This window comes from Pleurodeles waltl, chromosome 4_2 (genome assembly GCF_031143425.1).
Source record: "Pleurodeles waltl isolate 20211129_DDA chromosome 4_2, aPleWal1.hap1.20221129, whole genome shotgun sequence".
In the NCBI taxonomy this organism is placed as follows: Eukaryota; Metazoa; Chordata; class Amphibia; order Caudata; family Salamandridae; genus Pleurodeles; species Pleurodeles waltl.
In genome coordinates, this window is record NC_090443.1 from 285,306,596 (window position 1) to 285,334,392 (window position 27,797).

The window sequence follows — 27,797 nt, forward strand, 5'->3', positions numbered from 1 at the left end:
TCTAACGGCTCCAAATTTAGAAGCAAATCAAACATTATGTTTTCAAAGGAAAATCTGATCTAACCATAATTGTATATGTATCTTTGCAAATACACACATATAAGTAATATCTGTAGTTCTCCTGTAAACCTATATATCTCCTCTGCTTTTATACACACCAGTACTCATAGATGGGTGGACTCTTCACATAAAGTCTTTTATCGTAAAAATATCTGCTTTATTACCTTATAAATTGGCCGAACACTTCACCATTTGCAGACAGGTAAGCAACCAGTTTAGTTTCCCAGAATTCACAGTGAGGCTGGAGTTCTGCTGTGTCCTTCAAATTCTGTCCCGACAAATATAAGTCACAGACTTCCTTCTGTGGACCAGATAGTCCAGGTAACATTGGCACTGCAAGTACCCAGAGCAACAGAGAAACATGCAATATTATCTTTCTGAAGCAATGAGTCAATTTGAGCATTAAGAGAAACAGGAAAAGAAGAAAGAACCCAAACAGCGTCACCTTTTTCTTTCTCTATGGAGGAATCCCTTAGTTACCTCAGTAATCAGAGCAATCCGCTTCATCCGGGAAACATCAGACCCGATGTCCATGGTTTTTGTCTACAAATGCCTGGATTGCAGAGCGTTATTCCTCGGGGCCTCCTCAACGTCAGTCGCTGAACTCTCAAAGACCATAGTCACGGCATCTGCACATTTTTGAATGTCTCAAGAAAAAAAAACACAAAGTGCCACAATCCACTGCCTTCAGAGGACTATTACACGTTAGTCTTTCAGAGGCTGCACATCCAAACAATGCGCCGTCGGGATCTGTATTCCTTGCAGCTTTCCAAGATGAAACTATGATTCCCTCAGAATATGCTGTGCCACAAAAATAAAATTAACAAAATATGTCTTTCCATGCTCACATCAACATGCTCTATGATCATACACAAACTCCAGTCTGCTAAAGCCATGCACATGTCGTATTTTTAACTTGGCGAGAAGAGTTTGCCTGCGCCCAACCTTTAAGTTCACTTACAGATTCGTAGGCTGGCATGAGATAGTAACCATCCAACTGCTATTACGTGTGGCAGTTGTGTGTTATGGCTGCCCTTCATCTTCATCATCAGGTGTCTGAGGGTGGGTGCCCTGGTGTGCTGGCTTGATCGACAGTGACAGGTGCTTCCGAAAGGTCTCGCAGAGCACTATGTAGACAAATGGGTTAAGGCAGCTGTGTGCGTAGCCCAGGCTGATAGCAACATTGTAGGCATAGTGAAAGAGCCTGCTGGGCCGGCTGATGGACAACTGGCTTAGCTGAAGTACATAGTAGGGTGCCCAGCAGATGAAGAAGACCAGGCAGATTGCCACAGCAGTGCGTGTCACCTTTCGGTTGCGCAACTGAATACTGCGTTTCGCAGCTGGGGCAACGACTGAGGTTATTCGATGCAAGATGCGCAGGTATGCCACTGTGATCACCAGGAAGGGCAAGGCAAAGGCCAGGAAGAACTGATATAGGGTGTACCAGTAGATGTCACGCTCAGGGTTTGGTAACCGTATCCCACAGCCTTTGGCACCACCAGGGAAGGGGATGAGGCCAGCGTAAAGCCAAACAGGGGTGATGCTAATGAAAGAGAGTACCCAAAGAAGACCTATGGTTAGAGCGGCAGTAGAGGGCTTCCTGAACCGTGCAGATGAGATAGGGTGGACAGTGGCCAGGTAGCGGTCGATGGACATGGCGGTCAAAATGTACGTGCTGGTAAACTGGCTGTTGGCATCAAGGGCCGTGATAACTGTGCACATGGACTCGCCGAAGTGCCAGACGCCGTTGCCTACAAGCTGGTGAATGAGGAAAGGCATACCCAGGAGGAAAAGGAGGTCCACCAGGGACAAGTTAATGACAAAGATCTCTGGCACACTCATCCACCGTAGCTTGGATTTCTGCACCACAGCGATGATGAGCACGGAGTTCCCAACAGTGCCCAGGAGGCAGATGGTCCCAAAGACTGAGGGCATGAGGATGCTCGGGGAGTAAGTAGAGCCATGAGGCACACCTGCCAGGATAAGAAAGGAGAGGTTAATTTAAAAAGTGCAAAGGAAAGAATAAGTCCAATGAACGTATGGAGGGGAATAAAAGTGTAATCCTCGGGTGTGTGAGGGTACCAGAGTAATTCTTGAGTGTGTGAACTGTAAATGGCTTATGTTGGAGAGTGTGCATGGAGTTAGAATACAAGTGTTTACCCTATCTGTAACCCAGAGAATATTTACACTGAAAAAAGATTATATATTTATTCACCCCAAAAAAAGTTAGAGTTACGTTTTACACACACAAAACCGTATGTTAAGAAACTATAACTCGTGCTCTAAAATTACTTTACGGCACGAGTTATAGTTGCTTCAGATAAGAATAACTATAACTGCTGAATTTGGGGGTCCCAAAACACGCTTTAAGAGCCTCCCATTTTCTTGGCTTCTGCTTGACTAATTACCCTGAAACTTTCTAAACAGCAGCTGAAGTGAGTGGCAAACTTGTTTAAAATTTTTTGTGAAGATTCGTCAAACTGCGCCCAAGTTATCAGCTAAACACTAAAAACTCTTAGGGCCATATTTATACTTTTTGACACAAAACTGCGTTAACGCAGTTTTGCGTCAAAAAAATTAGCGCCGGCTAACGGCATTCTGAAGCGCCATGCGGGCGCCGTATTTAATCAATGAGGTTAGCCGGCGTTAGCCGCCGGCGCTGCCTGGTGTGCGTGGAAAAAAACGACATACACCAGGCAGCGCCGGCGTAGGGGGATATGGAGCTTGGGCGTCAAAAAATGGGGCAAGTCAGGCTGAGGCAAATTTTTCGCCTCAACCCGATTTGCGCCATTTTTTTCGACTCCCAACCCCCATAGAAATGACTCCTGTCTTAGCAAAGACAGGAGTCATGCCCCCTTGCCCAATGGCCATGCCCAGGGGACTTCTGTCCCCTGGGCATGGTCATTGGGCATAGTGGCATGTAGGGGGGCACAAATCAGGCCCCCCTATGCCACCCAAAAAAAAAACAAAAAAAATACTTACCTGAACTTACCTTAATGTCCCTGGGATGGGTCCCTCCAGCCTTGGGTGTCCTCCTGGGGTGGGCAAGGGTGACAGGGGGTGTCCCTGGGGGCATGGGAGGGCACCTCTGGGCTCCTTCCGAGCCCACAGGTCCCTTAACGCCTGCCTTGTCCAGGCGCTACAAAACGGCGCAAAAGCGGCCGTACGTCATTTTTTTGACCCGCCCACTCCCGGGCGTGAATTTTGCCCGGGAGTGTAAATACGGCGCACATGCCTCGGAGTCAATTTTTTAGACGGGAACGCCTACCTTGCATCTCATTAACGCAAAGTAGGTGTCCAAGCTAAAAAATGACGCAAACTCCATGGACTTTGGCGCTAGACGCGTCTAACACCAAAGTATAAATATGGAGTTAGTTTTGCGTCGGAATTGCGTAAAAAAAAACTACGCAATTCCGGCGCAAACAGAGTATAAATATGCCCCTTAGTCTCTGGGAATTAGGTCCGAACCATAAATACCTGTCAACAGTTTATATGTTTCTTTATATATTTTTTCTACTTATTTCATCAAATGGAAATGGTGCAGCGAGCAACACTTGAGAATCGAGTTGCTTCCAAATTTTATTATCAAGCAAAAAAAGGACATGTTTTGACCCATCTGGTTCTTGATCACATACATTATCCTGAAACTAGTGCAGACTATATAAATTGAACAGTGATGACAAACTGCACAAATGAATAAATGCCGAAAATGAAACAAAGCGTCCAACATCGAGCTGTCAGGCCATCCATCTGTGCCAAGTGAAAAAGCCCATCTAGATTAGTTCATTCACGTTTAAATAAAAATATTGAACCTAACATATTCTTCAAGGCAAACACCATCTCCTTATTGCAAGTAGATAATCTCTTCTCCAGTGTCAGAAGCCCAAATAATTTTAAAAAATCCTATATAAAATTTAAAAACAAATGAAATAATATTTCTTCTCCCAGGAGACCTATTTCTGTCTCATACAATCCGGTGTATACTGTGACAGAGAACACTGTAAAATGCCCCAATTTATAAAAATCACCAAACTAAAATCACCAATCTTACCATTATCGTAATCAGATTTGCTGCTTGAAGGAACAGTAACATAAGACCGTCATGCTCTCAGTACATAATATACACTCGGTATATGGCAAATGTATCATGTTATTTGCAATCAAAAATATCTAAAGTTCAATATGTTAGTTTAAACTAGCATGAACTATTCTAAGAGTATTCCATAATGGAGGGCTTTTTCACGTGGCACAGAGATGTTTTGATGTGTGCACTACAATTGTGTTCTGATTTGTAAAATGATTATGAAATATTTAAGTGGGATTTGAGAAATCTTTGCATTATATGATTACATGGGTGGGTATTTATTCTATGTATGATTTTACATTTTATTGGTATTGTATAGTGCTTATGTTTCCCACACACTCAAGGGCATGGTGAAGGTACCGAATTTAGGAGATATGGGTGCTCATTATGACATCGGTGGTGAAAACCGCCTACCACCGCGGTGACGGCCACCAAAATACTGCCACCATGGCTACCATCCATCCGCAATATTATGAGCACTGCATGACTTCCGCCACAAGAAGGGCGGAAATACAGCAGTGTTCATGGTGGGAAGCTGGCGCTGCTGCCACCAGCACCACCACGCCGGTAGAACGCCGCCAGACATATTATGACAATTCGTATGGCCTGGCGGTGTTCTGCTGGTGGCTGCACCATCCCTTCCCATTCCCTGCCGGAAAACCTCCGCGCTCAAGGTAAGTCGGGCTTCCTACAGGGGAGGGGGGATGTTGTGTGTGTGCATGAGTGTGTGCATGAATGTGTAATAAGTGTGTGAATGCGTCTGTGTGTGTTGTGTTGTTTGCGTGGTTGTATGCGTGTGAATGAATGCGTGTAAGAATGGTGAAGTGAGTGCATGTCTGCATGTCGGTGTGATCGTTGTAAGAATGTGTGTGAGCATGTCTAGATGTAGGCATGTATGAATGCGTGTATGCCAGTGTGAGTGATTGGGTTTATGCCTGATGCATGTCTGCGGGTGTGTGTGTTTATGGGGGGCGTGTGTCTCAGGATCGGAGGGGGTGGGGGTGTGCGTGTGAGGATCGGAGGGGGTGGGGGTGTGTATGTGAGGATCGGAGGTGGTGGGGGTGTTCAGATGGAGGGGGGTGTCAGGTGAGTGTTGGGGTTGGGGGAGCCGCCTACCAGTGACAGGGAAGGAATTCCCTGTCACCGCAAGGGTCTACCACCATGGCTTTCGTGATGATAGCCATGGTGGTAGGCAGGCTCATAATGCTGCCGACAGTACTATGCCAGCCGCCGGGCTGGAGATACACATTTCTGGCCCGGCGGCTCATATCGCCATGGCGGTATGAGTGGAAAAGTGGCAAGTTGGCTGCAGTCTCATAATGGGGCGGTATGTACCGCCAGCCTGTTGGCAGTCATACCGCCACATTAACACTCACCATTGGGGTCATAAAGAACCCATAGTCAGCAACTGACTTTTTATACATTTGTTTACAGCCCTGAGAAAGTCGGAGGCTCATACGCCCTTACGATGAAACACGTGTTGGCTGTTAAGGGAAGAATGTACCTTTCATGACTTTTGTGTAAAATGTTTTTATTGTGATTGATTGGATTTAAGATTTACGGACAAAAGGAAACACATATGGAACAAATAAAAGAACACAGAACACTGACTTGGTCTTTTTAAATGATTTTATGAGTGCTCAAGACTATTGTTCCAAACTCTAAGGTATACATACATAGGTATTCATTCAACCTTAAGCCAGATTATAACAATCATACTGGAGAAATAAAGAGGAAAACACTCAAAATTTAGATTGTTGATACATCACTGCTCAAATACCGTTTTACTCATATGGAAATTTGTTCCCCTAGGCTGCTACCTTTTACTGTCCTGATAAAGACCACATGTGACTCGGTTAAATGGGTCAAAACGTCGACTGATCGGTTTATCTCGTATCATTGATTATTGGACTGTTTAAACCCAAATCCCTATATTTGAATTTCAAGAAATTACTTCTGTCCTATGGGTGGGACATTTTGTACAAGTTGTATATATTGTTAATGTAATATTTGTTTCATCTATCTGAACTTACACTGCACAGTCACTTGGTGCACCTGCATTGGTTTGACTATATTTGACTATCCATTCAACCTATGTTATGGTACCTGAGTATTAAAATATCAATCATCATTTTTGCTGATTGAAAATTTATCATGTATGATCATTTTGGTCAATTGTATCATGTTTCAGATGTGGACTGAATGATTCCTAATGGAATACTGTTCCGTATAATTGTATTACCCTTGTTCCTTGGAATAATGGGTGTTCCGTATTTTTGACAAATAACATTTTAGTCAGTCCTGATTGCTCAGATTATAAATAAATGTAAATGGATTGAAATACATTTTTATTTTTATTGTCATTTTCCATTTTAGTTGTTTATCTTGTTGAGTCCCTCCTGGGTTCAACGACTTATACTTTTGATATTACTTCATGTTAGTCATTCAATTATATAGTGAGCCTAACAATAAACATAAAACCAAATATAAAATGGTTAACAACTGGACTTCAACTTAAAGCCATGTGTAATACATAAAATGAGCCCTCCCATTAAAATACTTAAAATATGTCGCACTTAATTCATCAAGGAACATTAAGGGTTGTATGTTTCTTGATCCTATTATAGCTGCACATTTAACTTTTCATCAATGTTCATACTTTTTAGTAAGGATCATCCAGCCTTAATATATCCGGCCTCCTGTTTACGTAGGTGTCTTTTCTGGTGAGTATGCATGATGGAACCTTTTGGATCCTGAAGGACTTCGTAGCATGATGACCTAGGTATTAAAACGTGGTGCAGTGAATGCAAGTTTAGAATGTTGAGTTCGCAGTTACGCTTTGAAGATTAAAGATGTGTAATACATTGCTCCATGTGTGGCATGTTCATTGGAGGGTACCCAAGCTGGGGAGGATGCTACAATTGGCGACAAGATAGGGGATAAGTAACCTGAAGATCGACAGTGCTCTCCCAGAGAGTTTGCCTTGGTTTAAGCAAACTGCTTGTACATGCCGCATGTGCCTTCATTGAAGTACTGAACCGACTGTTAGTGCATCTGGAGTCATAGCGCAAATCTAGCCAGAGTGAACCATTTGATGATAAAGAATGCTTTGTTGGAAAGTCCATGCATAATTGGTCAAGAAACAATGAACAAGGCCATACAGAAAGGTATTGCGCTATTACGCAATATAGAGCTATACAGCATATGGCGCGCCACTGCTGAAGGTGGCTGCAACCAGGTTTTGAAAGTGCAGCAATTAATAACGTCAGAATGCCCAATAATGCAGTGATCAGAAGCACTGCGAGGCAGAAATCAACCGGGTGTTTAAAGACCAAAAAGAGAGACTGAAAACATGACCACTTAAGTAAATTAAAGGGTCATCTGCTTACCTGAACTATTTAAAGAGTTATCATACTGCTTCTTAGAGTGATTCCTAAAGACGTGCCTGGGGATGTGCTTACAGAGCCGTCCATCCCTGCTGTGATTAGAGGTCTAGAAGAAAGATGTTCTGCTACCCACGCCCATAAAAAATGGCCAGAGGCTGGCAAATCGCAGGGCCCGGGTAGAGGCATTAATAGAACAGATCCTGATTTCTAGCAAGGGGAGCGAGAGAGAGCTCCAGTCACAATATCAGCCAATCCTATGAACAGTTACAATGCTGCTGCTTTCTTGAAACCAACACCACCTTTGACTATCGCCCAAAGGCAAAATATTGGTGATAGATGGACTGCTTGGATAGACACATTTGATGGTTTCACGGATGCACTAAAAGAAACAGATAACAAAAGATTATAAAGTATCTCAAAAATCTTGCTGGTGATAGTGTAAAAGAAGTCTCAAAGAAAATGCCACAAGCTGATGAAGTTACGTACTGTCAAATCAAAGAAGCTTTGAACCTCAAGTTCAATCCAGTGTTGAATGTGGATTACGAAAGGTATGTTTTCAGTCAAGAACAATCAAGAGTTGATGAAACCATAGATACATTTGTTGAGACACTGGACATGCTCATAAAACACAGCAGATGTATTTAATGTAATGACAAAGAAGCAATATGTATCAGAGTTTTTGACGGATGCTTGTCAGATTCATTCAAACAATGAATGCTGGATGAAACTCTTGGTCTGGAGTGAATTCTCATGTTCGCCAGAGCTGATAAGCATGCTAATCGACAAGCTGTTGACATGAGGGCGAGGGTGCCGAAAGCGAATTAGTCATGAACATGAAAAGTAAGCAGAAACAAAAAGTTGAAGGACACAAGGTTATGTCGCCTCGGAAAAAGAAGTTGTCTTCAGATGTGAATTGTCATTTTCACACAAAGGTAAATGTCCTGCCATTGGACAGATATGCAAAGACTGTGGTAAACAGAACCATTTTGTAACAGTCTGCAAGGGGAAGGAAAAAGTGTGTGTGTCCCGGTGAGAAGACAAAATGGCCAACCGAATGTAGCAAGAGCGACGTTCAACATGCGCCCACAAGGCCACGTGAGCACATCAGTTGACACAAATTGACACAAATGAAGCCGATTGTCATCTAAATCGTCATTGAAAAGTTTGTCAGTATCAGTATTGAGTGAAAGTGAAGATGACGATTGCGGGATGACAACGTTTACCTCAGCAAAATGTGCACATGTTGAACTGGCTGCATGTGAAAAGAAATATCAGTGAAAGAAAAGTCAACATGAGAAAGCACCCAAGTCACTTAAACATGGTCCAAAGATTACACTGAAAATAAAAAGTTGGGCAATACATTTTATCGTCAACATTGGTGCATCACTAAATATTAGGTCTCAGGGAAAATACAAGGAACTGTGTCCTCTACTGTGACTGGCGCTATTGAAAACAAAAGTGTACACATGGGCTGCAGCGACGCCTCTGACAAAAAGGCTCTTGAATAGCAACGATAGACCACAGGAAGACAAAGGTGCAAGCGCCCATTCATGTACTTCAGGGTACAGCATCAAGTGCCTGTTTACTCAGTTTCTGCACAGCTGGTGATATGTGACTGATATCAGTAAACTACAATATTATTGCTCATCACCAAATAGTAAGTCAGTTTCCGTCATTATTTTATGGTTTAGAAAACACTAAGGCTATAACATCACAGTTACATATCAATGAAGATGTGTAACCTGTTCCTCAGAGACACAAAAGAATTGCATTTCATTTACAAGGAGCTGTTGAAAAGGTCATTGAATCATTACTTAAGCATAATATCATTGAACATTCTACTGGTCCGATGCCATGGCTTATGCAAGTAAATGTTTATCTCAGACTCAACATGCTTATTCACAGCCAGAAAAAGAAACTTTAGCAGTAGTGTGGAAAACCGTTCACACTTGTGATAGATCACCAAGCATTACTGACTATATTTGACAACCCAAAAGCCAAGATGCCTCCACAAATTGAACAATGGGGTCTATGATTGCAAGAAGACAACTACACAATTATGCATCGGCCAGGGAAAGATCAAAACCCTGCAAACTACTTCTCAAGAGTGCTATACAATGTCATGGAACCCCATTTAAGACTGCTGAAGCCTACAAAAATGTCATTGTGAAGTCGAACATACCAGCTGCCATTTCATTTGAACAAATTGTCACTGCCATGGCTCAAGATAGTGACAGGTTGAAGTTGAAAGACATTATACATCAGTCATGGAATTGACATTCTCAACCTCTTACTAGTGACAGCGAGTATCATAAATACAAAAGACACAAGAAGGAATTATCCTGAGGGGTTCATGGATTGTCATTCTGGAAAGTCTACTTCAGCAAGTGAATGAAATGGCTCATGAAGGACTTTGTGCAATCATTGCTACTAACCAAGCTCCTGTGATCGATTCCAGTTTCCTCCTCTTGATGAATGACTTGAAAAAGAATTACAAACCTGTAATTCTGTGTAATTGCCTATCATCAAACTACTTCACACCTGTTGAAGATGTCAGAGATGCCCATGCATGCCTGAGAAAGGATTGCTGTTAACTTTTTCAGTCCACTTGATAATGGACATCACCTGATGGTGATTGTGAATGAATACTCTTGCTTCCTATTAGTTGAAGATCTCTTGTCTATCACTCAGGATAGAGCTATTGAGAGATTTTGAAAACTGACAATGGCCTACCTTTTAATAGCAGAGAATTCAAACTTCCTCAATCTGCCTAATGTGAAGCATCAGAAAAGCACACCTCTTTGGCCATAGGCCAATGAACTCATTGAACGTTTCATGAGTATGTTAAAGAAAGCTGTTCAGCGTGCTACATTAGAGAAGCTCAACCCCAAGACTGTCTTGAATTCTACTTTATGAGCTTACCATTCAACTCCTCACTCAACCACAGGTGAAAGCCTGGCAAAACCTATGTTCAGGAGAGTCATAACGTCCACGTTGCCACAATAGACAAACATCAGATCTAAAACTGATGCCGAGACACGTGCAACTGACTTGAGTCTTAAACAGAAAATAAAGGCCTATGCTGACAAAAGGGGACATGCAAAGAGCATTTTTTTTAAGCAAGGAGATCAAGTGCTTGTTCGTCAGCCATGTCAGTGCAAATTTGATTCCTGTTTTTGATGCTGAGCCATTTCAAGTTGTAACTGGCAAAGGGCACATGGTGACTGCCCAATGTCCAGGAAAATCTATCACGTGAGATTCCTTGCACCTCAAACAGATGACTCCAAGTTTGTCGGACGATAATGTCAATGCAGAGACTGGATCAGAGAAAACCAGTGGTGAATCCCAGACCGTTTCCTACTACGTCACCAAAGCAGATTATGGACACTGATTATTGATTTCCAATTTCCCAAGACATGATCCGGATGAGTTGTAAAAGCACCAAGAAGACTCATTGAAGAGCTTTAACATGTAGATGTTGTAACAGTTATACATTTATTTATTTAACAGAGGAACAGATGTCATGCCTTGTGAGTATGAATGAAGGTGCAGTGAATGCAAGTTGAGAATGTTGAGTTTGCAGTTACATGTTGAAGAATAAAGACATGTAATACATAGTTCTGTGTGTGGCGTATTCATTGTTGAGTACCCAGACTGCGGAGGGTGCTACAGTAGGGATTTCACCCTGTCTGCTCTTCCAAGATTTTTTGTGTCTATTCAGAAATATTTCACAGCTTTCTAATCACCCGCATGTGATTCATGGAAATGTTTTTCCCTACTATGTGCCCCATCTTCATTGGTTATTGCCCTCATAGGTTTGATGATTAGTTTCTTAATTGGAAATATTTTGCTTTTAATGTAGCAACTCTCACAAGGGGCAAATGATGACATACAGAATAATAAGTTTTATAGGTGATATATTTATTTATTGTGAATTTGTGTCATTGCTGGAATGTAACGAGTTAAGGACATCTGCAACGCGAAGCCCCTGGCGTTGGAGCAGGGAGCCTCTATTACCTCAAACTTTCATTTGAGATAAATATATATCTATATATATCCTACTGACAAGCGACAGTACATAGTTATAGTTAGGACCATGTTTCCATAGAAAAAGCGTTTTTGACTTGCCTATGTCTTTGCCGCTGTTTGACGAATCTTCACTAAATATTCCAAAAAAAGCAGCCCGGTGATTCTTGTTGCGTACGGGAAGTTTCAGGGTGATCTGTCAAGCAGGGGCAGAGAAAAAGGGGCTAAAAACACGTTGTGTTTCCCATGTTAATTCCCATAGGACCTGTCAACACATCTACAGCCCGAACCACTGGACGGAATGACACCAAATTTGGCAGAAAACTAGCTGCTGGTACGCAGATTGGGCTTTTGGTTATTTGATGTAAATCCATTCAGTAGTTTAGGAGATCTTTAAGGGCAAATAAATGTGTATATCTCTGGCCATGAATAATTCATAAAATTGGTGAATTTTCACAAATACACGTGCCAAAAGAAGTGTTGCAACTGGCTGACCGCAACCTGACTAGAAAGTTGCGACATCCATTTTATTTCACGAGACACGGTCCCTGGGGGTGAAAATTCAAATCAAATTGAAAGTGCCGTAAGGGGTGGGGGTGACAGTATCCTTGTCCCAAGGGTGTGATACAGGTGTGTTTTAGGGGCAAATTATATGTTTAATAATATAATTTTGCGCCATGAGATGCAATATTTGTGAAAATCCACAAATGTTCACGAATTTCCTCAAATTATTTGCGATTATGAAAAATTGTGAAAGAAAAAAAAAACACAGATCATTCATAAGCTAATTAATTCACTCATACATGCATTCAGAGGCTCAGGCGCCCTCTCACACACCCACTCAGACACTCATGCATCCACTCAGATCCACTCAAACTCACACACCCACTTTCAGACCCACTCAGACATTCACACATGCACTGACAGAGACAGGCCCTGTGGCTAACCTGTGCTGAGCACAGCCAAAGGCCATGCGTGGCATGGAGTTGGGTGGTTATAAGGGCTTGGCTGCAATATATATTTACTGAAAAAAACAAAGGTTACAATGACATTATAATTCAGCTCACATTTTAAACGTACAAAACCACCCATGAAAAATTCACCAGTTATAGTTAGAGTTACCTCAAGTAACTATAACTCGTGCCCTAAGGTAACTATAACTCGCCACCCCTGCGATGCACAGTTTTTCGTCAAAAATGTTACTGCAAATATTACATTGATATTATCAATGATGTTATGGAAGATGCAATGAGTGCCGTAATTTGTGGGGCAAATAGAAGTGCATGGCGAGGGCCTGAGTTACAGTTACCTTAGGGCACAAGTTATAGTTACTTGAAGTAACTCTAACCGATGAATTTCTATGGTTTCGTACGTTTAAAATGTGAGCCTAACTATAACGTCCCTGTAACCTTTGTTTTTTTAAGTGAAAAAAAAATAATATAATATAATAAATATATATATATATATATATATATATATATATATATATATATATATATATATATATATATATATATATCCACACGCAAACTGGTCCCTTCACAGCGCGCTCATCAGCTGGTGCCCGCGCAAGGGAAGGACCAAATCCCTGTACTTAATTTCCAACAATTCGACAAAAAGTCAAACGCGGCACTCCCAGGATCTCAATTAGTCTCCTTTAATACAATGTGAACCAATGCACCAGACACCCAATGCGTTTCGATCAACAAGGACAAGAGCATCTGAAATTTGAACCAAGATCAAAATTTTGTCCGACCCTTACGCCAGGAAATAAGATTGATGTGTTCCACGATTTTACTGTAACTGATCTAGAGAAAGTAAAATTTGTGATCAATAAGACTGGAAAGGCAAACTTGAGCATCAGGGAACGAGATGCACTCAAGAGATTGATGGATAATCAAGTTATAGAATTCAAACCTGCAGATAAGGGAAGTAATATTGTCATCTTGGAAAAGAAAGAATATCTTGCAGCGGCTTCTAGACAATTGGGGGTGGAACTGAATTATTGTAAGTTGAATAAGAATCCTATGAATGACCTGGTACTGGACTTACAGAATAGACTGAAAAACTGGCACTCAAATGGTTTAATTAACACTGATGAATTAAAATTTCTAATGAATGAGAACCCAATCATGCCCCCTTATACGTTTTACCAAAGATTCATAAAACTTTGAATAAACCTCCAGGAAGACCAATTATCTCTAGTTGAGGGTCGCTAAATGAGAACGTATCTCAATATGTGGATTATTTCCTGTCACCCATGGTGAAAGGGCTAAATTCATACATCATATTGGAGATTTCCTAAGACTACTAGAAGACGTAGCATGGCATACTGATTATATACTGATAACCATAGATGTGATTTCCTTGTATACATCAGTTTCACATCAAGTAGGCATAAAGCAGTAAAGTATTATCTACAACAGAGTAGTATTAATCAAAGAGATGATAGAGCTATGCCTTAGGAACAATGTCTTTATATTTAATCATGAGATTTACACACAAATCTGTGGTACTGCCATGGGAGTTTCATTTTCTCCAAGCTATACCAATCTGACCGTGGGTTGGTGGGAAAAACATATAGCTTAGGGAGATGAGAATGATAAGTATATGGAGAAAGTAGTGATATGGCTCTGACACAGATAATCTATTTATAATTTGGAACAGTATGAAAGGGCTTTTCAGTGAGTTTTTTACAAAACTGAATATCAATGATGTGGGATTACAATTTACATACAAAATGAGTAGGACATGTATTGATTTTTTGGATGTAATGGTTTACATAGAAAATGGGAAATTACAAACGACTTTGCATCGAAAATCTACGGCAACTAATAATATTCTACATGGATCTAGTTTCCATCCAAAATCACTCATAAGCAGTATCCCCTATGGTGAATTTATCAGAGTGAAAAGAAACTGTTCCAATAGTAGGGACATGGATAACAAATTTAAGGACATCGAACAAAGATGCCTGAAAAGAGGATATAAGGCTTGTGATGTCAAACAAGGAGAAAAGAAAGCCAGATTGGTAACGCAAGTGCAGACCCTTATGAATAAGACTAGGCATATGGAGAAAGAAGGAGAAGAAATTATTAGACTTGTCTGACATACACTAAAGAAAATCAACAAATATTGAATATTTTAAACAAACATTGACATCTGATAAAGAAAGACTTTGATATTAGACTGCGAGTTGGGGCACGACCAAGTGTGACCCATAGGAAGGTACCATCTTTAAAGAACCAACTGGTGAAAAGCCATTTTGAATTGCTGATAGCATCCAATTGGTTAACAGACTATAATAAAGGTTTATCTGCTGCAAAAAAAAGCAAGGCATGTAGAATTGGATGCAATAGGAATAAAACTGTGGATTTCCAGGGCAGAGAAATCCCTATCTTGGACAGAATAACTTGTGATACAACATTTGTAGTATGTGTAATAGAGTGCCTCTGCGGGTTGAAATATGTGGGGAGCACCATCTGTTCATTGAGAAAGCGGATACTAGAACATATTAGGGCAGTACAGATTGGTGATATAAATTATGCCATGGCAAAACATTTGAAAAACCATAATGGGACCGATTGGTTACACATGAGATACTTTGGTATAGCTACTATAAAAAAATATGAGAGAGGGGGAGATAGGGTCCAACAATTGAGATGATTTGAATCAAGATTTATTATTAGATTAAAAGGAACCGATATGGGATCAATGGTGATGAAGAATTATATTGTCAACTATAGGAGTGGTATAGGTATATATGAGTGTAGTAAAAAAAGATATGTTCTGAAAACAAATTCTAAAAAAAGGTGGGTTATACTGGTATATGTGCAAGTTGTCTGTTAGAGCAGGGTACTATATCTCAAAATGAATGGAGGGCCCACACAGGATATGTGGACTTGGATTTTGCTAATAACAGTAGGTCAAAATCATGGAATAAATGTATGAGTACTTGGGACAGTTTGAAATGATTGCCCTATATCTGTATTTTTGATAACATCGAAATTTGGAGGTATATATGATTAATGATCTATGTAAAAGTCGCTGTATTATGTTGTCTGTGATCAGTGCAAGCATTTTAATTTTGTCACATTTTTGGAGTTGATTAGGGAATTGGGTTTTGCTTTATTATTGCTTAAGTATTGTTTTATTACTGTTTTTGTGCAACTACATATCCCACAATGCCAAATAATGACATGGGGTGGGAAAGAGTATAAAAGTGAAATTAATGGAGCCCTCACGAACCGTGATCAAGATCTTATTGGTCAAAACGCGTCAGGTGTATTGGTTCACATTGTATTAAAGGAGAATAATTGAGATCCTGGGAGTGCAGAGTTTGACTTTTTGTCGAATTGTCGGAAAATATATATATCCACAATGCGGTCATTAAGGAAGACACGTTCAACAGCTGGTGCTCGTGCCAAGATGGGAGACCGAACCCCTCACAAATGTAATGTTTCAAAAGAATTTGCACTGCACTCTGTTAGAAGTTCTTTTATTTGCTCCAAAACATGCAACTCTTCTGACGTGTTTCGACCACAACGGTCTTTGTCACGGTTAGTATGGATGTGTGTCCGACTTGTTCTCAGTTATGCAGCTAGAGTTTTACCAAATAAAAGGTTACAATTTGATATCTCAGTAGTGTCATGTCCCCAGACGACGTTTGAGTTCACTTCCCGTGTTAGTAACGTGAATCTTTTCTGGTTGCTCTGCATCCCTGCTCTCATTTTGCTTCCCTATCTGTCTCAGGTACGTAGGAATGGGCTGCCATTTCTAGAACAATAGTTCCTCTATTGGTTCCGGGGTCTCTCCCCCTGCACTTTTACAGTTCTAGTAAAACTATCCTTTTAAGATATTACTGTGAACTCAATCTCCCTGAGTCCCACAACACCCTCAACCAAGGTAAAACAAACTTTTTCAATGCAGTGAGTCTCGCGTTCACTCAAGTTAAAGCTATTAGTGTTGTAAACTCCTAACAAGACTTTTCTTGCCTCATAAATTGAAAAGTAAAACAGTTTCACATAAGTGTGCAGACGGCCGCCACGAGCGCAAAGCAAACACACAAAAGGAAACAGAAGTTCGCTCGCAGTGAAACGTATCGTCAAAAGTGCAATTATCCATGTAACCGGCAAAAGTGCAATTATCCATGTAACCGGCAAACGTGCAAATATCCATGTAACAGGGTCAATGTCATGCAAAGTGCTTGATTACTGCGCAGCGAGATCGCGCTGCCTACGAAATAAAGAGAAAAAATAGTGCAGAAACCATATGAAAAAAATGGAGCCTCGTATGTTTTTTAGTAGTTGGCCGGTGCGCTCGAGGGGGGGGGTTCAACACCGGAAAAGGCAGGACGTTTGCATGCCTTTCATTAATTAAATCAAGCTAATTTTAAAAGGCAAGCACACAAACCAACCAAACTAATGGGCCTGCAGTGGGCATGGTTACAAAGCCCACAAAGATTACAGCAGGGGCCAGGGCGCTTTGCGCTGAACGCTAAACAGAGAAAGTATAAGAAGGGTCTAAAGAATTGCGTAAAGTATCACAATTTGTTTAGCACTCAAGCTAATTACTCAACACTAGATTTATTCAGCCATAACACTTTTGGCCATTTATGTTTTTGCTAGTTTATCAATTATCGCGTGGTATAGGCCTCACGCCGACTACACTGTACCAAGGGATTTTGTCCTAATATATTGATCTGTGAAAATGGTACATTTATGCCTGTTTCTGATGATTGTTATATAGAGCGCATGGCAGCCCCAACTAGGGCTTCCCAGCGCCAAGTGAGCTTGTTAAAGTTCATTGCTAACCCGGCATAATTATTTTTAAAAAAAAACACTAAAAAAAACCACAAAAAACGGTTTTGAGATGTTTCTTGAAAGCTGGCTCATTCAAGTATAAGAGAAGGCTATGAGGCAGGGAATTCCATAGCTTAGCTGGTAAGAGTCGAAACGAGCGCCCTCCCACTCGAGCTCTTCTGATCATGACCAGACATGCAAGGCTGAGGTTGGCTGATCTAAGAGTCATTGAAGGAATGTAAGGCTGGATCACCTTCTTGAGAAAAGCACGACCTATGTTGGAATACGGAGGAACACAAACCAAAGTTCTAAATTTGATTTGTCGTTCCACTGCCAACCAGTGTAGCTCCCTTAATAGAGAAGAGATTGGTTGATGTCTGGGAACATGCAGTAACAAATGGGCAGCCGCATTCTGGATGGTCTGTCATCGATTCTGCAGGTTCTTTGATATGCCCAAGTATAATGCATTTCCATAGTACAGGCAAAAGGGCAAGCTTGCCTAGACCATGATTTTTGGGTGTCAAGAGGCAGGTCATAGATAACCTTCTTAAACTTCTAAGAAGGCCCAAGCAACATGCTGACAATTTCCTGACTTGATGCTCTTTTGTCAGGCTCTCATCAAGCCTTACTTCTAAGTTATTGCTTGTCGGTTTGGGGACAGGAAGCGTGTCTAGGGTAGCAGGCACCAATCGGGTGTCAGTGGATGGGGCTGGTTCCCCACGATCATCCCTTCTGTCTTCCTGCCACGTAACATTAGGCATTTGAGTCCCATCCAGTCTCAAGTCTTCCGAAACCACTAGCAATGCTGACACTGTATTGTGGTGGAGACAAAGGAACGACTGGAACAGGTGAAATCTGTGGGTATCCAGGTAAGACGAAAGTTGAATGCTGGACTTGTGCCAAGGAGATTGATAGATTGAGATCTGTGTAGACCTGTCGCATTTTATTGTGTCAATACACTTTGCATTGAGGACATTGACGTGGTCAGCAGTCTTGGATTTATTTTGTTTGCCTGAGCAATGCTACAAAGTATTGATATTTTCCTTTGAGCAAACCGATGTAGTAGATCCACGAGATGCACCAATAAATATTCTAAGTTGTACAGAAAAAAATCCGGAGCTAAGGGTATTTAAAATTCATAGTGAAATCTGAATAATCATTTGCCACAAGTTAATGCAAATACACTGCCATATAAGTGGTTAAAATGCATAGATTGGGTATAGTTGTGAAAGGGTAGCATTGTTTAGACATCACTTAGTACCACATTTGGTTTTGGTCTTCTGTTTCCATGTCTGAACTGCTTGTCTTTGGGCTACTTTTAGAAAAATAGAGAACATGGCTGCCATAATATCTTGAATAAGAAAGAACATTTATTTTGGCATTGAAGGTTGACCCTGCACATTAGCATTCAGGGGCATACTTACAAGCCCCTAGTGCCACTTTGTGCCACCATAGCGCCATTTCTTTTTACGCTAAGGTGGCTTTTCCCCTGAGCCGTATTTACAAAGTGGCGCAATGCTTGCATTGTGCCACTTTGCAACTCCTTGCGCCACATTATGCCTGTGTCAGGCATAATGTATGCAAGAGGGGCGTTCGGACATAGGGAGGCCCGAAAAAATGGCGCAGTGAAATTTACAACATTTCAGTGCGCCATTTTTCCCATCATTTTTTACACCTACTCACAGCAGGCATTAAAATGCTGTGCCCATTTTAATCAATGGGCCTCCCTGTGCTTTGCTGCACTAGTGTCAAACGTTTTGACACTAGTGCAGCATAGCACCACAATTGCATAATTTTTTTTGATGCTATTGTCCTAATGATCGCCATGGTGTGCCGTATTGTAAATATGTCGCAACCATGTTGTTGTTAGGAAGGGCAAGGGCGAAGCAAGAAAAGGGGCAACACTTTATTGTAAATAAGCCCCTAAATGTTTCTGCCCCTGGAAGACTAACAAGTTCACCTGCTGATAGACACTTTAGTGGTGGTGCTTGTGTGCTTAGCCTCAGTAAATACTGAGCTATGATTTACGTGCTGTTCCAATGCCTAGTGCTGTACCGTTGCATTCTTTTTTTTTTTTTTTTTTAAAGATGTTTTTTATTGAGTCAAATACAAGAACATTAACTTAACATTGCCAGGACAGAGATATGCAGTTGTGAATATATGTGCATAAGGAATATTGTACTTATAAATGCATATTAAACATGTAAATGAATTAGGCATATACAGCAATATAGTATCAAATACTCCAAGTTTGAATAAAGAAAGAAGAAAGAGTGAGGGAGAGGAAGAAGAGCTATAGGGATAGAAAGGGGAATCAAGTGATAGCCATGTGGAGAGAGAGGTAATAGACATTAGTTACAGCGAATGTAAGATGAAATAAGTAGAAAAACAGGAAATATATTGACATTTTTTAATAAGGAGGAGAAAAATCAATTTCCTTCGCAGTGCGTGAGAGATAGTTACTTAATGGCAACCATAGCTGATGACGTTTGAAGAAAGTTCCTGTTGAATCAAGCTTGTAGCTGTCAAATCTATGATGATAACATACAGAATTCCACCACTGTCTGAGAGTAATGTTCTCCGAAGATTTCCAGTTAAAAGTAATAATAGAGATTGCAATAGAAAGCAAAAGGTCCACCAATTTTCCAAGAGGCCTGAATGAACTCCAGATACCATGTATGCCACCCAAAAACAGTAATTCATATGACATTGGTAAGGAGATCTGAGCTATTGCTGAAATCGAGACCATATTGAGGACCAAAAAGTAGATAGGGATGGACAAGAAAAAAACATGTGAAAGTCAGTACCCTGCTGAGTGTGGCAGCGCCAGCAATTGACATTTTGTGCAAGTTTGAGTTTGGAAAGGCGTACAGGAGTGTAGAAAAGTCTATTATAAAAAAAAATAGGGTCTGTGTGAGGCTTGCAGTGCGTGCAGTGGAAGGTATCTTATACCATATTCTATCCCATAAAAAAGTTGGCCAAACAACACCAAGATCAGATTCCCACAATGTCTCAATAGGTGATTTGAGTATAGGTGAAACAGACGTTCTTAAAAGTTTATAAATTCCAGCTGCCCTAGGATAATTAGAAGTTACGATCGGGTGTGGAGATGATGCAAGAGAAGAATGATTATGATGCATAAGTTTATTGAGGGCCTCTTGGACTAGAGTAGAAAGAATGATATATTGGGATTTCATGCGAATAGGGAGATTATAAATTGCTGAGAGAGTAGTAAAAGGGATGAGAGATTCTTTATGATATAATTGGGAAATGAGAAGAATACCTTTAGTCATCCAAGCCTTCCAACACAAGGTTTTACCTTGTTTCCTAAGCGAACTATTGTGCCAAATAGGACTGTTAAAGAATCGATTAATGGGGGTAAGATGCGAAATAAAAAAGGGTTTCAGTAAGTTGACTGAATGGGAGATAGTGCTGGGCAACCAGAATTTTGGGGGGTTAGACATAAGTATAATGTGTTTATGGGAAAAGGGAGAAATAAATGTTTCTTCCAAAGAAAACCATAGCTTTTGAGGGGCATCATTGAGTGTAGATAAATAGGGATGTATTTGCTTAATGCCAAAAGATTTGTGATAAGTTAAAAAGTCAGGAAAATTAACTCAACCTTGTACTTTAGGAAGTTTTAATTTCGAGAGAGAGATTCGGGATTGTTTACCGTTCCACAGGAACTTGGATAGAATTTTATCAACTGAACTAAAAAATAGTTTAGGTATCTTAATAGGAAGCATCATAAGGAAGAATTTAATGATAGGGAGAAGCATCATCTTAATGGTGTCCAAGCGGCCCCACCATGTGAGATATAACGGAGACCATTTCTGTGTGAGATCTACAAGCTTTGCAGATAATATTTCTAAATTAGTCTTTAATGTATCCTTGAGAGAAGTGCAGTACCATACCCCCAGGCATTTAATCTTAGAAGAATTCAAAGATAATCCTGCATCAAGGAATACAGAGCCAGTGCAATGAGCATTAAGTGGTAAGACCACTGTTTTGTCTATGTTACGTTTATAGCCAGATACATCAGAATATAAGTTGAGCTCATGCAGGAATGCAGGAAGAGAAGTGTCAGGGTGAGACATGAACAAAAGAATATCACCAGCATATGCCATAAATTAGATGTGTGCATTATTAATTTGAAACCTCGTAAATTGTTCAGGTGTTTTAAATTGGTATAGAAAAGGTTAGAGAGCCAAAATAAATAGTAAAGGAGATAATGGGCGTCCCTGACGAGTACCCCTTTTAAGAGGGGAAAAAAGGAGATCGTATACCATTTGTTATAATGGAGGAACATGGTAAGGAATAAAGAATGGATATAAAATGTCGGCATTTAGTACCTAGTCCATGCCATTCCAATGCTTTCGACAAGAAACCCCAGTAGACCCTATCAAAGGCCTTTTCCGCATCCAATGATAAAGCTGCCAGAGGAATCTTAAGTTTACATGCCTTGTTCATAATATTTAAAAAAGTATGGGTATTATCTGCTACATTTCTATTAGGGATAAAACCAGATTGGTGATAATCAACAAGGTCAGGTATATATGGGAGTAAACGGAGAGCTAAAACTTTGGCATAGAGTTTACAATCAGTATTAATTAAAGATATGGGTCTATAATTTTTACAGTCAGTCGCATCCCGATCTTTTTTGGGAATAAGACAAATCATGGCCTCCGTAAATGAGCCAGATGCAGAACCTGACATTATAAAGTGATTAAGTAATTGAAAGAGTTTGGGGAAGAGAGACTTAGCAAACTGAATAAAGAATTCTACTTTGAAGCCATCTGGGCCTGGAGCCTTACCCCTGGGGATAGATTGTAAAGCTGTATATAGTTCGGTAAGTTGTAGGGGTTGGTCTAAAGTTGAGAGGTCAATCTGCAATGGGTCTCTTGGTTTGAGATTAGAGAAATATTGGTTGAGAGATTCAACTGTTGGTATGTGTTCTGGAGTGTACAGGTCCTTATAGTAAGAAGCGAAACACAATGCTATATCTTTATTTCTAAAGTGTTTAACACCATTGTTATCTGTGATAGATTTAATAGTTGTTTTTTCTTTTCTTTGTTACAAATATCTAGCTAGAAGAGAACCAGCTTTATTGTTACCACCATAATATGTGGCATTTATTTTCAGGAGGGTGCTGCATGCTTGTTCAGTGGTATATTGGTTAAACTCCATTTTAGCTGAGACTAGTGCTTCAAGATGTGATTTACTAGTTTTGTGAGTATAGTATTCATGTTCTAGGGACTTTATATTTTCAAGGATGGAAGTAGATTTTTATTGAGCAGACTTTTTTTTGAGTGAGCGTAACTTATGATGAAACCCCTATAGGCTGTTTTGAATGCATCCCACACAAAATTAAATGATATTTGATCACTATCGTTGATGTGGAAGTATTCTTCTATCAACTTGCTGTAGGAAGCGATAAAAGTAGAATCTGAAAGTAGAGAGTTATTAAACCTCCATGAAGATGTTTTAGAACCATTAAGAAAAAAATCAAGGTCAGTAATCACAGATGCGTGATCTGAGGTCAAAATAGCACCGATTTCAGAGTTGACCATATGTTGCAATAAACCTTTACTCAGAAAGATATAATCAAGCCTAGAATGGGAATGGTGGGTAGGAGAATAAAAAGAGTATTCCAAGAGGTCGGGATTGCATACTCTCCAGGAATCAGAGAGAGAATGCTGTAAAATAAAGTTTTTAAAAGCTTTGTGGGAGGCATGTGGAATGAAACGTGACGTGGAACGTCTGTCCAAAAATGGATTGAGAATTTGGTTACAGTCACCACCTATTAGTAAATTGTTTGAGGAATGTTCAGAGACAATATGTGAAAGAGTCTTCCAAAAATGTAGATCCGGATGTGAGGGGCCGTATATATTTAGGATAGTAAGAGAAATATTGTCAATTGTAAATGTAACAAGTACCCAGCGACCTTCTGTATCTTGATGCTGTGAAATTATGGTAGGTTTGAGAGATTTATGACAGAGTATAACTACCCCATTTCTGTTTGTGGTGGAAGGGGAGTAGAAAATGTCCCCCACCCATTGTTTTTTAAGCTTAATTGCCTCAGAATCGTTGAGGTGAGTCTCTTGCAACAAAGCAATGTGACATTTCAAACGAGCTAGGTGAGATAAGACACGCTGATGTTTAATGGGGTGTTTAAGCCCCTTAACATTCCAAGTAACAGTTCTAAGTTGCATAACAAGAAGTATTAATGAACAACTGCTGTAACAAGGGAAAAAAAATAGGCATATAAATTTTGCAAAAGCAAAGAAATGGGAAAGAAACAAGATAGTAAAGAAAAAGAAAAGGAGGAAGATGACCTCCAGAAGTTGTATATACATGGATGTGGCAATACAGGGACTAAAGTCCATGAAAGCTAAAGAAGACAAGATAGAAAGTGAATACCCCGAAAGGTAGAGTGACAGCGGAGAACCTGAAAAGACAGGCAAGAGTGGCTTCAGCACAAGAAAAGTGATATTAGATATTAAAACATATGAAGGCGAGTTTCATGGAAGAAAAAAAAAACCATACAAACGAAAAATGTACCATTCAGGAGACCAAATAACATAATAACTACAGTAAAGGAGTGTGACATGAAGAACAATAAAAATCAAAGCTTACCAGTGGAACCTGTAGGCAAACAATTTGGATGGTGAGAAAGGGATACGTTGGGAAAGGAACATGAGGATTGCACAAAGAACACTATCTAAAAAAAAAGAAGAAAATAAGAAGATGCAGAGAAGGAAAACCATGGATATAAATACTAAACATAACCATTACTATTAAACTGTCCAGAAAAAGAAAAAAAAAAGAAAGGACATTAAAGACAAATTAAATTATATCTTCAAGTAATTGCAGATGCTCCTAGTTCCATTGCTTCTGTTTTGTGTTAGTCAATAAAAGTTTGTAGTGCTGAAGGTTCCTCAAACGAGTAAGATTTGTCCTCGAATGTAATTTTGAAAAGACATGGGTGAAGAAGACCATATCGAATATTCAAGGATTTGAGTTGTGGACGTAAGTCCAAAAACTGTTTGCGACGTGCAGCTGTAGCAGGAGAGAAGTCTTGTGTGAAAAACACTTTATGACCTGACCATAGCAAATAGCCCATCTTTTTGGCTTCTGAGAGTATTTGCATCAAGTCAGTAAATTGGAGAAAGAGAATAATAATGCCTCTAGGATGTGCACGAGGGCCAGTTGAAGTTTGTGGACCTAAACGATGGTGCCCGTTGGATAGAGAGGGGAGAGGTAGGAGGCAAGCGAAGAATTGAAGGTATTGCTGTTTGAAGGAATGCGTTCATGTTAGAGCCTTCCGAACCTTCTGGAATCCCAAAAAGGTGAAGATTATTTCTCCTATTTCTATTTTCTAAGTTTTTAGTAAGCCTTTTAAGTTGAGCTATGTCCTTGGAGATCTAAGGATTGACAGTGTTACAATCTTCAAGGTTACTGACTCTCTGTTCCAGAGTACAAATTTGTTGTTCGTGTTGGGACCATTTCTCCTCAATACGTTGCAAAGAGGCATTAGTGTCCATCATAAACGGCTTTAATGCATGCAATTCCTCCATGACATCATCTAGAGTAAGATGTGTAGGTGATTTTGAGGGAGAATCAAGGTCTTTTTTGGGGCGCTTGATGGAGGAGGTGTTAGATGTTTTTTTTTGTAATTGCGCCAGCAGCATGAGATGAAGAGGTGCTATCCTTTAAAAAGACTGCAGCACTATCCATTGTTAAAGCTGATGGTAGAGAAGATTTAGGTATATTTGTGCGCACCACTCGAAGAGGATTATTAGACTTGGAGGAAGATGATGACTGGCTACTCTGAGAATTATGTGGTCTCCCCATAAAAGCCAGCAGCAATTTGGTAATAGGAAGCCAGCAATGTGAGGTGTTGATGAAATTATATGACAATGAGAAGCTGCTGCAAGACGTTTCTAACAACAGAGCAAAATATAATAAAAAATATATAAATAGAAAATCCTAAATTATTCTCTCATAACAGGCATGACAGAATACCACAAGAGCAAAGCACTTTACTGCATGTAGTCAAACAATTGGTGACTAGTTATAAGGGAACCTTCTGAAAAGGAAAAATCCCCTCTGTCAAAGGAAAGCATTTACCATGTTATGAAGAGCAATTTGAAAGAGCTCCTTGACAACAAGAGCTGCCAGTGAATACTGAAAGTTGAAAACCTCAGCTAAATGTGTTTGAAGAGAGAGGTCAAAAGTTCAACTGGCTGTCAGAAGGTAATAAATATTCCATTGCAGAGGACATTAGATTTGTAGAATCACATCCAGGCAAGCAGTTAAAAGTCAAATAGAAACATCTCTGTGAAAGTTTAGGTTTGTTCAGAGGCTTATGGAGTGAAACGCAAATGACACAGATAAATAATTACCTCAGGCCCTCACATGAAGTCTCTGAAATTACTTCAAAACTCGATGTCTCTGTAAGATAAAGGCATATTTATGCAGCGGCAGAGCTCCAGTGCTCAAAAATGCTGAAGAAATTAATCATTTTGATGTGAGAACATCTCCTTCTTTCCAGGAAGTGCTGAAGCCTCACAGGGCTCTAAAGAGCAGCGGCCATCTTGCGTGACCTCCAGCCACAGCCCTGTACCTTTGCATTCTGAAAGTAAGTTGTTCTATTCTTGCGGGACTGTTAATAAAAAAAATGCAAAGAAAAACAGTACAGGATGAGTTACTCACATCTGACATAGGACAGTTTAAGAGTTAGACTCTGCACTGCACTCAATTCTGTTTAAGCAATTGGTAGTCTGCAGTAGGTATGTTTGATGGTGCATTATTAGACCACTCGTATTCTTTAATCTTATGTGAAGTCTTGTCAAGTGGCATGCTCTCAACACTGAGTGATGCCACAAGGGATTGCCCTGAAGGTTTTAGAACTTGCAATATAGTGTGTGTTCCCAAAATTAGGTGTATTTTCAGGTAGTAGATTTGGCTTAGACTCTACCCACATGCTGGGTGCCAGGAGTACACGTTTTGATTGGGCAGAAGTTGTCTGCTTCCGCAAAAAAAGTGTTTGCCCTCCACACAGCTGTGATTATTCCAAACACATGACCTTGTAGTGCTATTAAAAGGTGGATATCACTGGATACGCAGAAGAAGGATGCCCTCCGACTCTGCTGCAGCTGGATGTCTGCCCTACTTGCTGAGAGTGAAGACTGGCCCTGCACTCTTCATCCCAGGATGAAGTGGCTCCAAGGGTCAACTGACTGACATCTTGTTGTGAGCTGCAGGGACATAACAAGCTCCAGAAGCCTCCCTGCCTCTGACAAGCTGACCTGCAATTGGAACTGTAACTGCCTGTGTCATACTGGCCTCTGCTGGAGTGAGTCCCTAATCTCCAAGCGGTGCCCCTCAGGCCGTGGACCCTTTGTGCAGCATCAGTGGAGCTCCTCCATGAAGGAAAGGAAAAATCCAGAAGTTCTGGATTTTTGCCACAGATAACAGACCTTCACACACCGAGATCTCGCCGCCTGCACTGACCACCAATGTAATGCTCTGGTGAACTCGACTGTCTGTGATGCCAGACAGGATCTTCGTTCTACAGCAACAACCATTCATGACTCCCAGCCTGCTCTTTATGTTACAGCGATGTCCATCTATGATGCTTACTTTGCTTCTTGCAGCTTACTCCACTGCAAACAGAACTCTTCAAGCTGGACTTTAGAAGGTAACTTTGTCAAAGGGACTAACCTAGTCCCTGTATCTGGCCCACAATCCATCACAGTCAACCTGAACTTTTGACTTTCCCCCGGTCTTTCGCGACCAGATACCAGCGAGTGACGTTTTGTGCTTTTAGGTTCTATACTTACTGTAAATATTTAAAATTGCATATCTCTGGTACTACTTATTGGAGTGCTTTTGTTGTCAAATAATTTATTACATTTGACTCTATTTTTCTAAATTGGTGTTGGAATTTTCTTGTGTTGTGTTTTACCTTTATACTGTTTGAGAGCTGCATAAAATGTTTACGCATTGTCTTTAAATTAAGCCTGACTGCTTTTGTGGTAAGCAACTAGAGGTTTAAGCACAGATTAGATACTTTTGGTGTTCACCCTGACAAGGATTGTGGCTGTTACTTGAGAAGGGCTAACACCCCCCCAAAACCAACAACCCAGTTCCTCACAATAGGGTATTATAATCATTGGTAGTAGAGAGTGACTATATGTTCCCACTTACAGAAGCATGTAAATAGATATAACTGCCTATTAGGGCCATTGAACACATTTTGGAACCATTTAGGACCTGGATAACTCTAGTTTACATACCTTGCATGGGTCACTACATTGGTGTATTTTTTTGGCTACTATCTTTATATGCGGGTCAATTATCCTTTCTGTATGAAACTCCTGCATATTCATCACATTCATTTATACATTGTAATTTGGCCATCACATAACGTCTCTG

General features: G+C 40.4%; 1 protein-coding gene across 2 annotated transcripts in view; it reads right to left on the bottom strand.

Annotated features, from left to right (window-relative positions):
- Nucleotides 1-220: 220 nt before the first annotated feature.
- MCHR1 (melanin concentrating hormone receptor 1) overlaps nt 221-27,797 on the bottom strand; it is a 34,852-nt gene continuing 7,275 nt past the window's right edge. The window contains exons 2-3 of one of the 2 annotated variants that reach the window (XM_069231146.1): nt 23,994-24,078; nt 221-2,033 (exon numbers count right to left, since the gene is read on the bottom strand). In XM_069231146.1, the coding sequence (XP_069087247.1) occupies nt 1,084-2,033; nt 23,994-24,078 (1,035 nt within the window). In that variant the 3' untranslated portion in view covers nt 221-1,083. The remainder of the gene's footprint in view (nt 2,034-23,993; nt 24,079-27,797) is intronic. The other variant, XM_069231147.1, reaches the window with a different exon arrangement.